At 44.7% G+C, this 14,649-nt stretch overlaps 2 protein-coding genes across 3 annotated transcripts in view; one reads left to right on the top strand and one right to left on the bottom strand.

Moving 5' to 3' along the window:
* The window catches only part of WASL (Wiskott-Aldrich syndrome like), a 48,397-nt gene extending 46,169 nt beyond the window's left edge, over window positions 1–2,228 (bottom strand). For both annotated transcript variants that reach the window (XM_018557757.1, XM_018557756.1), the window contains exon 1: window positions 1,915–2,228. In XM_018557757.1, the coding sequence (XP_018413259.1) occupies window positions 1,915–2,037 (123 nt within the window). In that variant the 5' untranslated portion in view covers window positions 2,038–2,228. The remainder of the gene's footprint in view (window positions 1–1,914) is intronic.
* Window positions 2,229–10,107: 7,879 nt separating this feature from the next.
* LOC108788019 (hyaluronidase-1-like) overlaps window positions 10,108–14,649 on the top strand; it is a 21,694-nt gene continuing 17,152 nt past the window's right edge. Inside the window, exons 1-2 of the mRNA XM_018557733.1 lie at window positions 10,108–10,157; window positions 14,082–14,160. Of these exons, the coding sequence (XP_018413235.1) occupies window positions 10,108–10,157; window positions 14,082–14,160 (129 nt within the window). The remainder of the gene's footprint in view (window positions 10,158–14,081; window positions 14,161–14,649) is intronic.

Below are 14,649 nucleotides of genomic sequence, written 5' to 3'. Positions count from 1 at the left end.
CCAGCCCCGGCATAGAGTATTTTACTATACAGATGAACTAAAGCTGGCCATACACCTTACAATTATCTGCAGATTGTCTGTGGTCAGATGGAAAAGGTGCAACAGATTCCTCCATCTACACTTAACTGTGTGGATGGAGTAGAGCTGCAACAGTTATTGTGCCCACACACTGCTCGATTCTCGTACGAGAATCGCGGGAAATCCCGCGATTGTACGAGAATCGAGCAGTGTGAACGAAGACGTGCGACCGTTTCTACTGTACGGTCGCATGTCTTTTGTCTAAGGAGCACGCTAGAAAACCAGCCGAAAATCGTACGATTTTTGGCTGGTTTGACCGGTGCTCGGGAGACAAATGCCGAACGGGCCGGTGTGCGCACACTGCCTGTTCAGCATTGTGGTCATCGGAAGCCTGCCCCTCAGGGGGGCGGGCTTGCGATGATCGAGAGTACGATCTGCCTGTCCAAGATGGGCAGATCGTACGTTTTTTTAATTACTTTACAACCATCGCAAGACTAAGGTCTTGCGATGGTTGTAAAGTGTATGGCCGCCTTTAGTGTAAGGTGTAAGGGGACCTTAACCCTTTAAAGAGCACAGGCGATCAGACTCCCAGGATTCGTCCAGCCATGACAAAGTATTTTTCTATTAGGGTGAACTAACTCTTTAAGACAGCGGTTCTCAACCTGTGGGTCGCAACCCATTGTTGAGTGGGTTGCCGCGTTCATTTCTGCTGCGCTGAGCGAGAGCCTCCTCCTTGCGCAGCAGTGTCAGTCATCAGGAGGACAGCAATGGCTTTGAATAAAAAAAATTGCCGCTGTACACACTGCCTGGCCGCTGCAGCAACATCTAGTGGCCGGGGAGTGTTTACAGCCAGACCTTTCTATGCACAGCCATTGCTGTCCTCCTGCCTCCCATACTGTGTGGGCTCTGCAGGAAGTGGGCAGCTTAGCAGGGCTGGGAAGGCTGCATGGAGACGGAGATGGCAAGTAGGTAGCAGGGGCTGGGGAGGGCTTGTATTCTTGTGAGTGTGCTTCTATTTTTATTCCCGAGTCCAGTGCCTTACCAAGTCCTGAGTCCAGTGCCCTGTTGGGGGTTACCACATCTTGGCAAAATGTTACCAAGGGGTCCCGGCCCTACAAGGTTGAGAACCACTGCTTTAAAGGAACACTGGCGATCAGACTTCCGGGATTTGTCCGGTCCTGGCAGAGTATTTTTCTATTGGGGTGAACTAACCCTTTAAGGAGCACTGGTGATCAGATTCCTGAGATTTGTCCAGCCCTGACAAAGTATTTTATTATAAAAGGTGACGAAGCCATGGCTATCTGGCTCCTGGGATTTGTCCAGCCCTAGCAGAATATTTATCCATTAAGGTGAACCCTTTGAGCACTGGTGATCTGGCTCCCGGGATTCATCCATCCCTGCTGTAAACTATCTAAAAGTAACTGTGAGCTCCATTTTAAACAGTTTTTCACTCAGATGCTTAAATATATTGAATAGGGTAAGCCATGCAATACAAAAGGTGTACACTTTCAATACATCTGCTAGACGTAACCATAGCTAGGCAAACAAAGATAACAGGTGATGTGCATGTAAACCCTCAGGAGAAATAGCAAACGCAGCTAGTCAATCGTAATACAACATAATGTGTCTCTACACAGATGTCTCTCCAGCAGGGATGTTATGAGATCCGGACATATAAAGCTATTGACACAGGCAAGGGATGGTACACATACAATGTCAGGTGAGCACAATGTGACAGACATGTTCAGCCATCATTTCCTTATGGCGCTGTCACACGGCTCCCTGCAGAGATATACAGGAATGGAGTGAGGTGCGCAGTAGACTATCCGCCCACAGTTAATGGCCCAGCATTTAAATGAATGCTATTGCCCAAATAAATAGGCCCGCCGCACTCACCATACACTTCTTGCCCAGGTAGCTGTACAGAGCCTCATTCTCCTGCGAGGTGAGGAGAATAGAGCCAGAGTTGGTGACCCTTTTGCTCTGCCTGTTGTTCACTGCATTGTTGTTGTTACTCATGTTGGGTGCCGGCTGCCTCCCTGCTCTTTGCAGGTCTATAGCTGTAGTGTAAACGGTGAATCAAGGCCGCTCCATGTCCCGGGCGACTGTCGTCGTGTTGTGGGAGGGGCTAATGCCGCCGCTTCCTCCCTGGCTGTATAAGCGGGCAAGGCGCTGTGGTAGCGGAGGAGGAGCAAGTGAGACGTGCTCGCTCACAGACGCAGGAGATGGACGCGCACGTGCAGCGCAAGCCCTCCACGAGCTACGTTTTGTTAGGGCGAGGGGGCGGTACACTGCCTGTGTACACCTGCTACGAGAACATGGGAAAAATGGGATTGACTGTAGGAGGCATAAGGAGGCAGCGAGAGGATTGAGGCCGAGGTCAATTAAGAGAACTTCAATAAAATGGCGCCTGTAATGGGGACAAATATGGAAAAGCTTATTTAGTCTCTAGGAAACGCATACGAGTTGTTAAAATAAGTTGATATTGTGTAATGTCTAGTGTTTTTGCCTGTCTTGTTTGTTATGTTCAGGGCCACAGAAAAAACATTTAAAACAGTTTTTGTATTTCTTTTTTAGTCGTATATAAATATGATTATTTCAACTGCACCATGCACAGTCAGTAGGTGGTGTGTTCGAGTTTAGTGCAGGGATGGGCACTGCAGGTGTGCTTTAACTACAAATCCCAACATGCCTCTGTGTCTGGGAGTCATGCCTGTAACTGTCAGTCTTACAGTTAGGGTTGCCACCTGTCCAGGATTCACCCGGACAGTTCGGGTTTTAAATGTTGTGTTCGGGTTTTGTGCAAGCTGAATCCCGGACACAAGATGTGAGGCAGACATGGGCAACCAAAATTAGGATAGGTGCTACTGAACCCCCACTGAAAATAGTCTTGACTGGGATATTTACATATGAATGGGTGGCGCTATTTACATATGAAGAAGCCGCGACTGGTTCTCCCCAAAAAATTTTGTGCGTCACTAGAGTGTTCGGGTTTCGATGGAAGAAAAGGTGGCAACCCTACTTACAGTGCCTCATTGGACTTGTGGTTCCACAACAGCTGAAGACCCAGAGTTGCCCACCCCTGGTTTAGTGACAGCAAGCGCTATTCAGTCTTTACTGTGTGCTGTAATGTGCAAAACAAGCGTCGCTGGAACACCAGGGAAACACCCATTACGTGCACTGCTACACCTAATGCACCTTTCTAATGAACCTGTATTGCACCAAATCACAACGCGTAGCAGCACACTGCACTATGCTCCCTAAACTGAAAAGATATGTTCACCTTTTGTAAAAATGAAAGAAATGCATAATTAATAATGTATAAAAATAATATACATTTCTTTAATATGTGCATTCAATCCTGGAAAGCATTGCAATTGTGATCACCCGGTCACAGCTGCAGAGCTCAGGCTTCTGCACATTCTCTCCCAGTCAGAGCTCATACTGAGGTACAGAGTTTCAGTTGGGAGAGATGGGGGGAAGGACAGCTGGACTTCATACTGCATTAAATCACCTTATACAGCGTCTAGCCATCCTCGCATTCCCACATCTACCTAGAGGGAGGACGGCTGGACGCCTGCTGGGTCCCTCCCACAGCTCTGCACAGGTTATGTATAGCACAGTGATGATGTCACTGCTACTTTGGCAAGGAAATATCTGGATTTGCAAAAAAAAAATTGGTGTACACAAAATTAATTTATACCCTTTGCGGTGTTAAGGAATATATTTAAATAAACATTTTCATGCCCAAAATTGAGCTTTAAAGTAGTTTTTTTAATAAAGAATTCAGTTCAAAAAAATATACATTGCCCAGCAAAGTATTTCTTTGTCTTTTTGACCAAGCACTTAAAGTCATCATGTTTCCGAACTGCTGGCTCCAACTCTCTCAGCTCAGCTCCACTAAACTTCCTGTCCCATGCAAGATCACAAGGGACAGCACAGTCTCCAGCAGCTGTCCATCTACTAGCTTCTAGAAGGGTGGAGGGAGGAGGGGGGGGGGGCAGGGGGGAGGGCAGTAGCTTGATTTGCTGTGTCTGTGTGTTTCTAGATACACATACATGATTACCATCCTGTCTTGAATTGTATTGTGATAGTAATGTCTTCCTTATATTGTAAAGCGCTGCGCAAACTGTTGGCGCTATATAAATCCTGTATTATAATAATAATGCATACAGCTTACTAGCACACCCAAGGGGGGCTTCATAGGACTCTACAAGGGAAAGGAGCCACCCTAAAACCGGATATCAGGTCCTCTTCTCAGGGGACCAGCTGATTCTGCAGGAGGCTAAAACTTTCCAACATGAAGGAGCAGCATCCATTGTAAGAGATTTCATCAGCATTTGGAATAGCTTAAAACCCTTTTCACTTTAATATCACTTTAACATAATGTACATTAATGTGAGACATCACATGTTAATGCGTGTGGAATAGCAAAAGTGTGTTCGTTGGTTATACTGGAGGAATACAGAAGTGCACATCGGTGTGGTGTCAGCAAGTGCAGAAGTGCATGGCAGTGCAAAAGTGTGGCGGTACACGGTGTGGAGGTAGCGAGCAGGGTTCTCTGTATTAGTGGTGAGCAGGGTTGCACATGTCAGTTTGGTGACAGTGACCAGGGTCCTGCATGCCGGTGCAGTGGCATCCGTGTGGTGGTCCTGCAAGATTATACACATCAGTGTGGTGCCAGCAAGTAGGGTTCTACGTGTCAGTGTGGTGGCTGTGGCGTTCAATGGAGAAGTGTGAGGGTGCAGTGGAGAGATGGCAGAGTAGTAGTAGGGTGGCAGTAGAGGTGCAATAGGGGGTGGTGTAAGTGTAGCAAAGGGGGCTAGAAGGTGGATGGTAGAGGGGCAGTAGGTGGCTAGACATTGATAGGTGCGCTGTAAGGGGGTAACAGAGGAGCAGTACAGGGTGGAGGAAAGGTAATGGGGGTGCAGTAAAGAGATTGTAGAGATATAGTAGGGGACGTTAGAAGGGCAGTAGATCATCAGTAGATGGGAAGAGATGTATTTGGGGACAGTGGGGGGTTTGTAGAGGAGAACAGCAGTGCAGTACAGGCTCACCATACCCACAGTGGCTTCAGTGAAGTAGGACAGGACTGTACTGGATCCAATAATAAAGCCTGGTACTCAGGACCTGCAGCCTGAGAGCAGGTTCCCCCTGGCACCACATTTTTCATATTGATGTGGTTTTCCGCTACCTGTGGCCTCCTCTAAATCGGAGACTTTGTCATGCATCTGGGGTAGTGTCTTTGGAATAAAACAAAATGGCGCAAATCCTGGGTGAGCGCGTGGTAGCAAATTATTGTTACCTAAGTGCTGCTATGGGCAGTTACTTTAAGAATGCTACTGCATGGTAGCATCACCATATTTATAGAGACGACAGGTAGCTTCTGCACATTAGAGAAGAACTCAAAGAAATGTTTTTATTAACTCTTGCAGTGGGGCTACCACCAAACTGCAAGGGTTAACTGCTCATTTGTGTCTAGGTTAAAAAAAACAGTTATTATATAAAAGCTCCGAGCTTCTTCTTAGGCCGGTCCTTCCAACATCTCGCCCCCTTTCTCGGCAGCGGTCTAAGGTCCCGTAAATCATTAACATCTATACACAGTGGATAGATGTAAGGACGATAAAGATACCAATGCTGCATGGAGCAGGAGAGAGCACTGTGACAGCTGGCCGGCTCGGAGCTTCGGGTGAGTATATCTTTGTTATTTTAGCAACTAGACACAAACAAGCACTTAACCCTTGCAGCGCGGGGGTAGCCTCACTGCAAGGGTTAATTTTTAAAAATCCTGGAGTTCTTCTTTAAGATGCTATCACACAGGTATTATTTCCATTTTGGATTATACGAAAGATACAACTGCACATGCTTGGCGGTGCCACCATTGTTCAGATAACTATCAGAATTTTCTGCAAGTGTTATGCATTCCTACCCACACCATTATCTCACACATGGGCTGTAGTGATGTCATCTTACCGGAGGCCGGACTCCCACACCAGCAAAACCCTCCCACTGTGCCTGGTCACCACATCACCGCTCAATATTCGGCTGTGAATGCTACAGAAAACTTCATCAGCGCATGCATGACTGCAGAGCCCTAAGGAGCCAAATTGAATTTATTTTTTGTTTTATTTCACTTTCAAGGTAATTGTTTTTTTAAATTCACATGCCTCACCAATATTTCTCTCTGTCCACCTAACCTGATCAACTTTCATATGTTTTTTCACAGGAATAGAGGGACACTGCCTGTTGTGAATAGGCTGTCATTAGTGGATAGAGGGGAATGGATGCAGATAGTTAAAAAATGGACACTGACAGAATGATTGGTATTGGTGGCAGAGCCGTAGCTTGCTCTTTTTGTGCCCGAGGCAAGAACATAAAATTGTGCCCCTCAACAGACGTGTTATTTAAAAAAGTGTATAAATTTTTTTTTATTTTTTTTACTGTTGGGGGGGCTTTGGGGAAATATCAGGGGTCTAAACAGACCCCTGACATTTACCTTTTGAAATAGAAAAAGGGATTAAGGACACAGAATCCTCTGCCCTTACAGCTGCGGGATCCGAGGATAAACTGGAGCCTGTGCAGATCCTCCTCTCCCTGCCGAGTCGCAGTGTTGGCCTGCTTGGTGCCCCTGTTGCCAATGGTGCCTTGTGCTTACCATGGCAACAGGGGCAAGGGGGCGCAGCCAGGCCGGCCCTGGCTACGCCCCCTCTCAGCTGCGCTGAGGCGGGTGCCTCACTCGCCCTATGGTAGCTACAGCCCTGATTGGTGGTGACACCAACATCTACCCAGATAGCAAAGATAACTTGCCACAAACTTGTGGCAGGGTTAAAATGTAATTCTTGTTAACTTGCTGCACACATTCCTGGCAGGTTGTAGACTTGCAGCAGAAGTTCTAGTTGACACTTTTTTTTTTTACTTTGTAGCAAATTTGCTTGGCAAGTCTACAGTAAGGCCCCATTCACACCTGACCGTTTTGTAGCGCGTCCTACGCTCGATGAACGCTCTACAAAACGGTCAAAAAAATTAATAGCATTGTAGTCAATGGTATTGTTCCCACCTGTCCGTATTTCCGCCCGTCCCGAACGCACTACAAAACGGCCCACGCATGAAAAGGTCCCGGAGCGTTTTTTGCTGCGTATTGGTCCGTTTTGTAGGGCGTTTTCCATTTGTATACTGCCAAGTAGCCTTTGGAATCGCGCGACTTTTTTACCGCGAATCGCGGTAAAAAAAACGCGTGACGGTCGCGCGACAGACGCGCATATTACAATACGCATAGGTGTGAATGGGGGCTTAGAGTCCTGCAGGTCTTCGCAAGAGCTCTGCAAGTTTACAGCACTTTTGCAAAGCACGTTGATCTGGAGACTTGCAAAGCAGACTTGCTGCAATTGTGCAACAAAATTGTGAAGCTTGGCAAGTCTAGCAATAGTTTAGCAAGTAATTTTCAAACTTGCAGCTCAATTGCTTGCTATCTGGGTACACATGCCTAAACATAAATGGACTGTCTAAGACAGACATGATGTGATGGTCATTGACCGTCACACTGATTTGTATTGATGCACAAACGGATGGATAATGGCAGACACACACTCATGGAGAGAACAAATGGGCATTGGCAGACACACTGATTGTGGTAGAGAAGTAACATGTGGCATTGACAAAAACTAACTGACATTGCTCCCAAATCTTATTTATATTGACACATTGATTTCATTAGAAAAACTCTGCAGGCCGGGTACAAGTGATGTGTAGATTGATTACCACTGGTAATGATACAAGCCGACATTGACAGAAAGTCTGTCTGCAATTAATGGAGGCAGTTGGATGGGCATATATACCATTGGTGATACAGAAAGACACATATCGGCAAACATGCGTTGAGAGCAAGACTATTTGACACTAAAATAGATTGATAAAGTGACAGACTCATTTTTATTGATTGGCAGGCTAACAGGATTGAGTGACAAACTAATTTTCATTGCTGGAGATAGTTGGTCTAACACAGATAAGCAGATCGAGATGTAGAGACAAAGGTTTACATTAACAGACAGAATGTAACTAACACATCCAAACAGATGGATGTACATAAAAGAATAAACATAGGCGCAATGTTAGGCAGCCTATGTAACATTATCAGTCTGTGTTGCTGGCTGCAGTTTTACCCTTCATCTGTGAGGTAATGAATATGGCCCCAGTGTTCTGCAGTCTGTGTTGCTGGCTGCAGTGTTGCTGCTCAGCTGTGGAGTGAGTAATGCATCTGCCTCACACTACCAACTGGGATTAGCCTGTGTCTATGGAGACGCACTATTTAACCCTTTTGCTGCCAAGCCCCCCGGAACGCTTTTAACCTCAGCTGGTCACACCATTTTTCACCCTTTTTCTTTATTTTCAACTGTAGCTTTCAGCATGAGTAAAAGACCCCCCAAAATCATATATTTTCTGAAAGCACAGGCCCGGTGGGATAAAAAGATGGTGCTACTAATTTTGAAGGTCCTACAAAAATTGCACAAATGTTTATCAAATCAATATTAACCACTTGCCGTCCGCCCGTTGTAAAAAAACGGACGGACGGCACTGCTGCATTGGCGGGTTGCCGCCTCCAGACGGCATTTTTTTTCTGCTCGCGCGCGCCCCCTAGCGGGCACTGATGAGCGGTAACAGCTTTTAAAGCGTCGCCTATGGCCAATTTTGGGTATTATCGTTTTTTGTGGCTTTTGCGCTCGCACGCTATTTTAAGGCTTGACATGTTTGGTGTCTTTTTACCCGACGTGACCCCGTCTTTTATATTTTACCAAAAAATTGGGTAATAATAAATGTTTTATCATTTAATATAGGGGAAACTGTTTTTTTTTTTTTTTTTTAAATCGGTAATTTTTCCTTTTAATATACTAAAAAATTAAAACCCCAGTGGTAAATAAATACCACCAAAAGAAAGCTCTATCTGTCCCCAAAAAAGGGTATAAAATTAATTTCAGTACAGCGCTGCATGACGGAATAAATGTCAGTCAAAGTACCGCAGCGCTGAATACTGAAAAATGGCCTGGATGGGAAGGGCGTTTAACGCCGCGGATGTCAACTGGTTAAACCAATAAAAATACACAATTAAATTGATAAAAGCACACTAAAATCAGTAAGAGTGTACACAAAAAATACTTCTCTGACTAAATATAAAAAATAAAACAGTTTTGAGTTAATAAATAGACACGTGCGATTCCTTTCGGAAAGATTTGTTATTCGGATGTATCCAAATCTCTGAATGACAGAAATGATGAATGAAAACGGATCCGAATTTCCAAAACCGAACATTTCGGACGAAATTCATTAGCAGTAGGCTGAACGCATGTTCGTCCCGGACAAATGTTCGTTGCAGCAAAGAGACACACAAAACAAAATGGGGCAGTGCTGCTGGGCTGGATTTTTGATTACCACTGGTAATGATACAAGCCGACTGACATTATGGTCTAATGCAGGTGAATGGACCTGAATTATATGTGATGGCGCCAGGTGAGGCTTCAGCCAACTGTGCTTCAGTTTGCAAAGGTTCTGTTGGAATGTCACTTTGATCTGGGAATTTTAAGACTGGTTGTTGCCTGATCAATGACTACAAGGGTTTCATCCTGCGGCAATTCTCCAGGCATTCTTTTTTTTTAACTTGTGAGCCTTTTTTGAGATAAATGGCTTTCAATTACCAAAATGCTCTTGAAGTGTACTGCTTTTCTTTGTGACAAAAGATTCCACCACTGCAGTTAGGTTTGAAAATTAATCCTTGAGCATCATAATGTGGTCTCCGGCAATGTCCACCATTCCATACCTTGGAACCAAAGATGGTAAGCAGTGCTCTTGCATTGCTCCACCATCTAGTATTGTATGTGGAAGACACATCTTGGCATGAAATTACAGACTCTGGTTTGGAAGGCATAACAGAGCAGGATATCACAGATTTAACAAAGGCAGTGCTTGGAAAAGGTATCTTTGCACATGAGATATCAGTTTCTACAGTGTTGGAGGCATTCCTGAAAACGATGTGCTAGATGTGTTACACTCAGAATTGACAAAAATATATCTTGTCGCAAACACCAGAAAACACCAAAAATGGTGGATGGGGTGGTGCTCGCAGTGACCGCGGATGGCGCCACCACGCAGTACAAAAATGGATAGATGTCACCAGCACACCAACAATATAGCAGTCCAGAAAGGTAATTTATTGGAACGTCATGTCACTCAGAATTGATCACTCTGTCAAGGTTCCCCATGTCACCACCTATAGTTAGAAATAGCTGAATGTTCTTGCAGGCATACATTTTGCTGACCAAAAGCTGATCCTGTTCCAACCAGTCCTTTTTAAACTGCTTTCATTTTTTTCATTTGGTGCACCTCTTTACCTTTCTAACTTGTAGATGACCATCTTTTAGAAGACAGGTGAGCACAACCTATTGGTAACACTTAACTATTAATTTAAATTCCTACGCAAAATTTCTAGGACTCAACACTGGAAGCCACTGATCTCCCCTTTGATCCATCAGGGGAGACTCGCTGTGCTGGTCCTGGGCTCTCACAGGGAACAGCGGAGCCCGGATAGCCGACGGCGGCACCGGCGGCAACGGATGGGGGGACACGGCGCAGCACCGCACAAGCGATCCGGCGCTTGTATTTAAAAAGCAATCGCTGGCTGTTTAAGGTATAACCACTTCCAGCGGATGGCGTACATTTACGAGAACCTGCTGGAAGTGGTTAAGACATGACAATTTTGTGCGCTTAATTTATGAAAATTTGGTAGGCTTGTCTCAAACAAAGGCTCCTTATCTACAACTTCTGGAGGACATCTTGCTTGATGAACATTGACCAGGGGATGTGATTTAGGATTTAAGCATTACTGCAGGAGGATATCATTTGTTACATCTTGCTTGGTGTACACTGATATGGGGATAACATCAGGAATGGGGCAATGCGGCTGGAGGACATCACTGTGTTACATCTTGCTTAATGAATGTTGACTTGGGGATGGCATCAGGAATGGGGCAGTGCTGCTAGGCTGGATGGAGCATATCACTGTATTAGATCAAGGTTGCTGAGCCATGAGTTGGTATGGATATGAACTTAGGAATTTTTTTTGCAAATTCCGGGGTCTCCAAATATTACATATAGTTTGAGGTTTGGGATTGAAATGCCTTGAAAAGAAAATAATAAATAACAATTTAAGGTGAAATAATGAACATAAAACACTGGCTGTGCTACGGTACTCAGAAAAGAGCAATCACCCCTAATCTATTATGCAGCAGACATAATATGTTACATACAATATACCCATGTAGTGAAGTTCAGTCATGTGAACATGTAACATTGCAATGATAGTTTAATTTATTTGCAGCCATCAGACAGAGCTCTCAGCACATTTTTCACAGGACTTTCTAGAAACTTCTATAAAGTGCGAGTGACCCTCAAATGAACCATCCAACTATCGGACAGTACTAAGATTTAAGTAATTTTTGTCACTAAATGACTTGCATAAGTCTTATTTATGCACTTCCTAAAGAAGACAAAGACTGCCAGTGCCACATGTATCTTCCCAGATGCTCCACAGTTCCCAAAAATCCCATTCTTACTGTGCCACAATACTGTATATACTTTCACTAAAGAAGGTGGCCACCCAAATCCCAGCATTACCAGTCACCCAAAGTGAGGGACTGATCCCCAGATAAATTATACAATTCTAACTGTGCCCCAGAATATAATTTATTATTTAGACAGTCAATTATTGAGATTACTTTAGTCTTTTCTGGTTTTCTTCAATAAAGACGATGGCTTATAATAATCCTGTGTTCATTACGCAGATCTTCCCTAAAGTCATATTCCACTTTCACCAAGACAGGAACTCAGGGGAAATCTCTCCAACAGAGATTTCTTTGTACCCCATCCCTGTATAAACAAACATTAAACAGTTTTTTTTCTGTCTTATACCTCATGGACACTGCAATAGTGGAATTTTCACGGAGGAGTTTATGATTCCGCGCAGGGCTTCCCCTATAATGAGGTAGCCTGAGGCAGTTGTCTTAGGTGGCATCTCATTGGGTCACGTGGGGTCAAAGTTTCCAAGGTTGCTAAGAGCTTTGGCTGGTATCACGCCCAGCTCCTGTCAAACAGTGACATCAGTGAGCTACACGGGACACCGTGCACCATGAACCGCCCTGTCCCGGCCCCCTGGGACTCCCCACCCAAACATGCACCAATAATAACTGATCCCTCAGAACATGCATCATGAGTTCGCCATCCCCTAACCTTCAAGAGGCGGGAGAAGGTTGCAATGAAGGTGTTTCTCGTTTGGAGATGGATTTCCCAGTCATTTGTGTATTCTACACAATGGAAAATCCATGAAAGAAGTGGGATATGGTTATCTGTAAGGGAGGCAGTAAAAACAGGTGGTTGATCCACATTTTTACCGCCCCCCAACCACCTACCTGAAATGGTGACACTCAGGGTTGCATACATGGTGCAGCAAATTTTAAACGGCATATTGCGTTTCGCAGGTGGTGCCACTTGCCAACAGCGACCATTGTAATCAAAAAAGACCAAAGGCATTGCAATTGGAAAACCCCATTGAGAGGGAAAAAATGGCATTCAGGAAGTGACAGTATTGACTCCTGAATGCCGGACAACCACTGTTCTACTGCTTCTCCTAAGCGATCTACAAGCAATCATTTTTTAGAGGGGAAGCTGAGCCTGCCGCCCATTATAAGGCCTAATTGTAATGAGCAGCTGAAGGAACTGTGAAATCTACCTTACAACTGCAGTCCTTGACTATGGTAAGGAAACATGGACAGCTATATTACATAAAACAATTAATCGGATGCACTATGAGGCCGGGTTCATACTGTTTTGATAAGGTGATACAACACAGCACAGAAAAAAAACACACCTGACCCTTTTTCAGGAATATAACATATGATTACGGAAAATTGTATACTTACCATCTGTAATTTTCCTTTCCTGACGCCAATACATGGCAGCATACAATGGGTATGGCTCCGCCCCATTGTATGCTGCCATGGATTGGCGTCAGGAAAGTTTAAATTCTGTAATTGGTGACACACTGCAGCGTCTGTGCATTGCTATAGTGTGTTGGGGTGCCATTCAAAATGATCGATACTTCAGAGCACCAGCACTCATAATTCGCATTACTGCAAATTGTGGTAACGTGTGTATTAACAGACACGTTATTGCAGTGGAGCAGTGTAAACTGGCCCTTAGATTCTAAATGCAAGGTTGTATTAATATCGTTCTCAATCTGCATCTTATGTAAATGATAATGATATTGTGAGTACTGGTTTCATTTCCGTCTTTTATATGTCATTTGAATATTTTCTCTTTGTGGTTCTCTCCACCATAGTGTGGAAAGAAAAAATATTTAACTGGAAGATGTCTTCTTTGTGGGTTTTTTTTAAAATATATGCTATGACAAAAAGATCTTTATAAAAAAAAAAAAATTAAAGAAGCTTTGTAATGGCACATTCTGACTTTATTAATAATAATAATACATTTTGTGCATATTATTTATGACATTTTGCAATATCATATTCTAATTTATAGATAATAAAAAAAAAAGCAATAATGCAGTTTTACTGTTGGCCACTAGAGGTCACTAGGTGATTTGGCCATATATATCCTTGCTACATATAAATTCCCATTTTGTTATTTGTGTTTATGCAATAGTAACAGTAAGACACAAAAAAAAAGAAAGTTTACAGTATTAATGTCAGCCTTCAGCTGTATGTATTCTGAGGAATTAATAGTAAAAATGAATTATGCAACATTTGAAATGTTGTTTACTGTATGTTAATTGTATAGTGGTGGTATAGACTGTGGTTTTTAACTTCAGAGAGCCCCCCTTCACATCAAAAGCCCAGCCCTCCTGAACCATGGCAATGCTGGCACTGTGCAAGAATTTGAGGCACCCCTGACAAAACCAGGCAGTAGCCCAGGGTGCTACGCCACTAGTGTTTGCCACCTATCTGAGATTCACCCGGACAGTTTGATTTTTGAGTACCGTATGCGCTGTGTGCATGTTTCAGGCCAGTTGAAACCCAGACGGACAGGAACAACCATGGCGTCCTGGTGTTCCTGCTCGTATGCAGCTGTACTCCGTACACAGTACGGGTGTAGACCCCTGCTGATGTGACTTGGCTGAGACGGTTCATGCAACATTTCCAATCTCTCTCTTACACATATACTATCAATTGCATGTGCAATGCTAAATGTATACACTACGAGCAGGGACGTAGCGAGGGCGAGGCGACTGAGGCTCTCGGCGCAGGTGCGCAGGGGCTTGGGGGTGTGCAGCCAGGGCTCAGCACTGCAGAGCGAATTGGGGCGGCACAGTCTCCAGCTTTTCCACTGGATCCCCGCTGCTGTCCCCCATCTGAATGGGCTGAGGCAGCGGGGATCCGAGGAGAAGTTGAGCTCTGCAGCCGGTGGGGCGGAGGAGGGAGCTGCTGTCACAGCAGCGTGGCCGAGCGGGGAGGAGAGAGCCGCTCGGGCCAGGATCTGACAGCCGGCGGCTCTCTCTCTCCTCACCGCTCGGCTATGCTGCTGTGAAAGCGGCCTCCTCCTCCGCGGGCTGCAGCGCTTCCTTCACTTCTC

This window comes from Nanorana parkeri, unplaced genomic scaffold (genome assembly GCF_000935625.1).
Source record: "Nanorana parkeri isolate BGI_ZX_2015 unplaced genomic scaffold, ASM93562v1 scaffold301, whole genome shotgun sequence".
NCBI lineage: Eukaryota > Metazoa > Chordata > Amphibia > Anura > Dicroglossidae > Nanorana > Nanorana parkeri.
Note: the sequence above shows the minus strand (reverse complement) of the source record. Positions and strands in the feature narration are given on the sequence as shown.